This window comes from Necator americanus, chromosome III (genome assembly GCF_031761385.1).
Source record: "Necator americanus strain Aroian chromosome III, whole genome shotgun sequence".
NCBI classification, from domain to species: Eukaryota; Metazoa; Nematoda; class Chromadorea; order Rhabditida; family Ancylostomatidae; genus Necator; species Necator americanus.
Window position 1 is genome coordinate 19368464 of NC_087373.1, and position 6466 is coordinate 19374929.

General features: G+C 43.5%; 1 protein-coding gene across 2 annotated transcripts; it reads left to right on the top strand.

The window, feature by feature from the left end:
• Positions 1–1269: 1269 nt before the first annotated feature.
• On the top strand, positions 1270–4896 carry RB195_010115 (uncharacterized protein; the record flags this gene model as incomplete). Of its 2 annotated transcripts, none has more annotated exons than XM_064190969.1 (6): positions 1270–1322; positions 1431–1523; positions 1580–1689; positions 4122–4189; positions 4667–4764; positions 4812–4896. In XM_064190969.1, 6 exons carry the CDS (start codon positions 1270–1272, stop codon positions 4894–4896), a joined length of 507 nt encoding a protein of 168 aa, XP_064048551.1. The 2 variants fall into 2 exon arrangements, with proteins under 2 accessions (XP_064048551.1, XP_064048552.1); XM_064190968.1 differs by having other exon boundaries at positions 4818–4896.
• Positions 4897–6466: the final 1570 nt, after the last annotated feature.

The window sequence follows — 6466 nt, forward strand, 5'->3', positions numbered from 1 at the left end:
GGCTGGTAACAGCCACCCACAGTTCAGTAAAATGTAGAGGATCTACGCATACAATTTCTAAATATACAGTGAAGAAAATTCTTATTGCATAGCTGAAAATTCTAATTTTTGTATCCCCCTTCTAAGATCAGTTGCCTTCTACTTCTATAATAGAGTAGACACAATCCGAAACTTCCTATTTTTGCATGTTTTAAAAAAATACAATCAGTTCAATAAACGAAAGCATAGGTAAAGGATTTCGCAACATCTTCAATTTCTGGAGGCCTCAAGTTGTACTTTTACTTTTATTTCAAGATCATTTGTCGTTCTGAATAGTGAACAAATCAGTTCAATGAATATTAAGTCGACGAATAAATCGCGAACGTTTTTTTTCTCTTTAATGTGAAAAATGCACCTAGAAACAAAAAATATCTCCATACTATTATATATCATTCGACAGAGAATTCGCCACCTTACAACAATATTCCATCCGGATTTTAAAAATTCCATTGATTCCCTTGTTTCTTTAGCGTTAAAGTGGAGTGTCAAGTTCACCAAACGGCGTGCGATATTTTGTCAGTCGCAAAAAAGGAACGAAGTTCCCAGAAGTTTTGTGTAGTCGAGCAAAACGTGCTGAAGCCCAGGGCAACTACGCAAAAGGATTTGCTCGAAGCGGCGCGGTGGAGCCGCTTCCAGCAATTGGAGTTGCGATTGAAGTGGAACCTGGCTATCCCCACTCGCATCCGCGGTACAAGGGGAGTTAGCGATGACCCCAACTCGAGAGCTGCTTGCGCACTTCCAGGTCAGGTTGACTCAATCAATATGATTCATGCACAGTCATTGCTATGAATTCTAATCATTATTTACATACAGTCGTGCCCATAGATTGGACGCATTTTAAGTGAATTCTTTCCATCAATCTCGCTAGAGAAGAACTTCAATGATGACGAGCGAAGCCAAAAAGTAGTTTGCGCGATAATCGCGATAAAAGCATTCTCACACACGCAACGGCTGTGACCTGTGATTCAAACTTCTTCTTTTTGTTATTGTCAGGCACTTTTTATTTCATTAACATATTTTAATTTCAATTTCGGTCGAGCATGCGAGCAGAATTGATATGAGGAAATCAAAACTTGAAGATCTAAAGATGTACTTCATTCAGTGCTTTGAAGGACTTGCGATTCTCAGCGAGTTGCTCCTTACCTTTCTCGAACCCTTGCTATATACTGCCTAGGAACTCCAAAAATTTTATTGTTTCTTTGTACTGAAACGTATCCGACTTGCTGTGCGATGCGAAGAAAGTGGATCACTCCGGCAGTCGTCACTCGTTTCAAGCCTTATAGGTGAGTAGAACATTTTGGAATAGACGGACTACAATGAACAATTTCTTTTGTTTTTTTTTTCAATAGAATTCTTTTGTATTTATGGACTTGTGGATTTGTGAATTGCAGGAAGATCTTCGTTGTCGTAGCAGCGATCGCAGTGTTCTTCTCCGTGCTTATAGTTCTTGAGAATGTGCTTTTCCTTGCTGCTAACGACAAACAGTTAGTTGTTATCAGATTTCGCTGCTGCCAAACTTTGTCCTACCGTAATAATTCAGAAATGGATTGCTTTTGCTGCTGCCTTATCTGTTGTCATGGGCACTGGTCATGATCGCTTGCGTATTCGGAAGAGTCGCTTTCTTGCTTCATGCCTCCGGCCAAAAAAGCGGTTTGTATCATTCACTTCCTTGATCCAGACATTCTTTTGAATCTGTAACTCTGTGGGCGATAGTAAGATACTCACTTCGCATCAGTTTGAGGGTAGGCATTACGACATATCGTGAGCTTTTTGCGCAATGTTCGGCTAGCGTTCGCAGCTCGAATGTAAGTATCCTTACGCGTGAAAAATGATGAATGATCTTCCTAATGATGCAGCCTCAATTAATAAATAATCACTAAAATTCGCAAAAAAGTTACTAAAAGTCGTAGAAATGACTGTAGATGAAACATATGACCAAGTCAACTTGACCTGCACCTTGCAAGTGTGTAAGCAGCTGCGTTCGAAACGGCGCGGAGAAGCTATTGGTTGCGATCGAGGAGGGACCATCGCTGGCTGCACTCTGACTGCAGAGATGAGCGACGGTACCACCTCAATCGCGACCACTAACCGTTTTGAGCGCAGCCGCTTACACAAGGGCACCAGCCATCAATCCTTCCTCCTTTTGGTTTTTTCCTTTCTACTCAGATGCAATATGTGGTATATTGCAAAAAATAGGGTACGAAACAGGTTGAGTAAGTATTTGAGAGCATTTTGTGGTTTCAAGTTAAAAAAAAAACAAGTGATAAGGTCAGGAAAAAGAATGCAGAACAGACCGCACTCTTGAAAACCATCTACTTTTGACTTACCTAAGAAGGGGAGGAGAGAGAACACAGCGATGTGCGCCCATGTAGAAATTGGAGTGATGGAATCGAAATTTTCGGTTGAAGAGAAACTTCTCGGTTTCTCTTGTGGAATTGTATCTTAAAGCTGAGAAGAACTGGGCGGCGGTCAGGGTCGAACGCCCAAACAGCTCTAGATTTTCGGATATCTGACTGAAGAATGTTCCTCGCCAGAACGTAGTCGAGCTGAAGCTTAAGAGTTCTCATCTTCCGCTTGCGCTGCTCTTCAAGCGTTAAAAGCATTGACCCCTGATACGTGAGCTGATAGCGTAGATGATGAAGCGATGATGAGACCGCTGTCCGACGTGCGCTCCGCTGGATAATACCATATTCCTAACGCATCGGATTGTTGTTCTAGTCCCATCTTCGTATTTACGTCGATTGCGACAATGACCCGTGCTCGCTGGGTATTTTAGACACCAACGGATTGAGTTCATCATAGAAGGCTTCCTTATCATTCATTGTCTTCAGCGGTTTCCGTAGGTGCGTGAGCACTTACGATCAAGAGTTTACGTCCTCTGCGATCCCGCAGTCGTACAAAGACGCATCTAGGCAACGTTGATCCAAGTTGCTTCATCAGGTTGTAGTAGTGATTCCTCACAGTTATCGCGCAGCCACCTACTTTCCTTTCATCAGCATCGCTGCAGTATATGGTGCAATTTTCGATGATGACGGTGCGATGTTTGATGCGTGTTTCTTGCGGCGCAGCAAGAAGCACGAAGAGATATTGCAAAAGGTTAGACAGGGCGGTTTGTAAGAGTTCACTCGGCAGTGATCGGCAGTTCAACGTGACGAAACAAGTGGTTCTTGCCAAAGATTCCATGTTCCCCTCAGTTGACCCTTAAGGTTATGGGCTTAAGCGATGTGCTGTACGACACCTCCTTTTTGCAATATATGGAAATCTTTCGCCAAATAGCAGTGCAAGTTATATAGCTCGTACGTTTCCAATGCGTACACTGGAACGCCCGATTGCGGTTAATTAAAGCAGTGCCACAACGTGCAGCCAGCTATCAGAAAGAAGCTATCATCATCGTAAATACGGCCCCACTAATCTGTATGCAGTTCAACCATAATGAAAATAATAATACCGATGCTGATAATAAACACTAACAAAATGGGCATGAATAAAACAACAGTATCTTCAGATGTTGCTCGTAACATGAACGGATCAAGAAAGACAATGTGTAGCCTATAGTTTGGTCATGAAGCATGGTGCAGCTGCATAAGGGGCTGCGCAGTGGAGAGACCGGTTGGAATCGAGGTAGGACCATCGCGAACTGGAATAATAAGCGGTGGTAACAAGAATCCTGACAGCTACGCTCACCGCACCGCTTCAAGCGCACCCTGCTTCGTCGTTTTGACTCTACTATACGACCTGAGGCTGAACCGCTCCTCTAGTATAAATGAGCGGCTCAATAAATGGTGATAGAAGAGGGTAGAAATTGATGTGAACGACTGTCTGGCCGACAAAGTGTTTTATCCCTCCGCGGTCGATAAACAAGACTACCACACTTGCCTGAGAAGATAGAGAAATTTGACGAATCCATTGTTTTCAACAAATCACTGTGTAGGCATTACTGAAACGAAGTTGAATGCGTTGGCACAACCAAAAGGTGGCGAACAATCTCAGACACTTTGTCCTTTTGCCTTTAATTTGGCCATAAAAACCTCAAAACCTTTGCAACGCTGGACGATAAGAAGAAGATCACAGTTCTTTTTTAGGGGTGGTTCGTCCTCACTCACCAAGCGTTTGGTCTTCGGAGAGCCGACCTGTTTCACCTATTTCTATGGTATGTTGAACTCATTCGTTAACCCGTATTTACAAGCAGAAAGGCGACATTTGAAATGATGAGTAAAGGTGTGCTGAAAAGTGGAGGAACAGCATACGATGCAGATGCCAATTTTAAAGGCACGAGATTGACGATGTTGGGATTTCTCACGGAAAATGTAGGATTCTGGGTATGGCTTACGTGTAGTTTACGTTCAATTTTCTGTAATCGTCCTAAGAAAACGGCGTGGAAACGGCTCGCGGATGCGGCACGTGCGCGATGGTGGCGTCCAAAACGGTGTCCAAAACTTCTACGATGCAAGGCGTCGTAGAAGTTTTGGACACCGTTTTTCAGGACGATTAGGGAGAATTGGGTGTGAGTACGCACATTCTTGTAATCTACACCCCGAATCTTACATTGCCCATGAGAGATGCCAACATCGATCAACAACGTCAATCCAGTGGTACGCTGCCTTCAGGCGAATGATCTATCCTTCAGGACACGCTGAGTGCTTCGTACAACTCCCAAGCCCATCTGTTCCGCCACATTTTGTCCGTTCCCCAGTCGCCCTTCTGCGTTACCGAGGAGATTCTGAGGTAGTCGATTGCAAACGAATTACGCTGCGTAGATATTTTTTTCTCAGTTCTAGGTACTCGGATGAGCCCCCTTCCTATGAAGATGCTGTTAGAAGAACGGATTTGCCTGCCGCTACAATGTGCACTCAATAACACTGTAAATAAAGAAGTGGTGCTTCAATGCAGGCGAAGTGGTGAATCGTTGACAGCTCCTTGAGTCTTTGCTTGCACAGTCACAATTAGGGTGCGACGCAGACGTCTACGAATGGACACTTGCGTTGAGATTCGCTTACCTCAGTAACTGTCCGACGAACTTTCTAACTCAAAGAACTTACTGAAGTTGTTCCTGTCATTGTCTAAATGTGAACGACGCAAATCTATTGCTTTTGCAGCACTAAAACATAGGATGTACAGACTGAAAGCTAGCACAGTAAATAGAATATTTATTGATTTATGTGTGAAGTGAATGTTCGTGGATATTGGTGCCAGACCGATCCAACTGTAGACCTGAAAAATTTTCTGTTTTTCTGTTTCTTAAAAATAAAGGTTAGTGTAACCTTCAATAGTTACAATTTATTGCTGACCTATAAATCTTAATGTCAATTAATTTGATGGTTGTTGCTACTGTGAATTCGCTCCATGTTTCTAACAGCCGCGGACGCTTAGATCATTTGATACGCTATTTGGGTGGCTATTTGCTGAGGATCGCCGACACTGCTTGTTTGCGGCCACCTCAAAAACGTGCACTCCCTTCGATTTGACACTTCTCCAGCGGAAAGGTCACGCTTCTTTTCCTTGCACACTGCACCGCAGCTCATCTTATCGCGCTTCTTTCTATCCGATCCATTCTAAGCATTGGAGAGTCTTCTTTCACAGGAATATTGAAAACCTCTCTTCTTGCCCAGCACCTCTTGACCTACTTTTGCAGTAATTATACCCCTGAATTTCCGCACATGCAGCGTTCTCAGCGGGGCCTACTGCACCTTCCCATATTTTCGTGGATGATTGATCTCCGTGCCTTGCAAAGAATCACCACAAACGTCTGAAAGCCAGCGAGAGGGTCGGAAGACTACTGTCAAAATAAAATGAGCTGGGCTAGCTCCGAGTGATGAAGGCGCTGTTGCAGCTCTGATCTGTCCCCCACCCGTGTATGTATATGCATCGCATAGCGTTTTAAATGTGCGCGCGCACTAGGTATTAAGATGTGATTTAGATGTTTTCGAATAAAATCGAAACTGGACCGATAAATTGTTGGCAACCATGCTTATGTGCCCTGAAAGTGTTCCTCCATGAATTTTTGCTTAGGGAGATTTGTGACTCGTTATTGCAAGTTGCATGTGTACATTACAAGTAATCTGCACCAAAAATCAGTTAGTTCGATGCGTTCGTGTTTTTGTGCTGCTGTTCCTTCCAGAGCTGTTATTGGTCTTGAAAAGACAGAAGATGCAGTTGGTTTGACAGTGTCGCACTGTTGAACCCGTGGGCGCTGTGAGAATCTCCGACCACTGTGCTATTCACGTCACCAAAATAAAGCGTAGTTGAAAAACTAGCTTTTATTTTTCTTGGCCTGGAAAATTCTTGCTAAGCTGCAATGAACGTCACATTCTGATCACGATTATCGCTGCAGGACTTTCGATACCTCGTGCACTGTACCCTGCCCAAACGAAGTGTAAGCATGTATTGAACACTTGGTCCTATTTCGCCCACTATTGATCATGTAAAA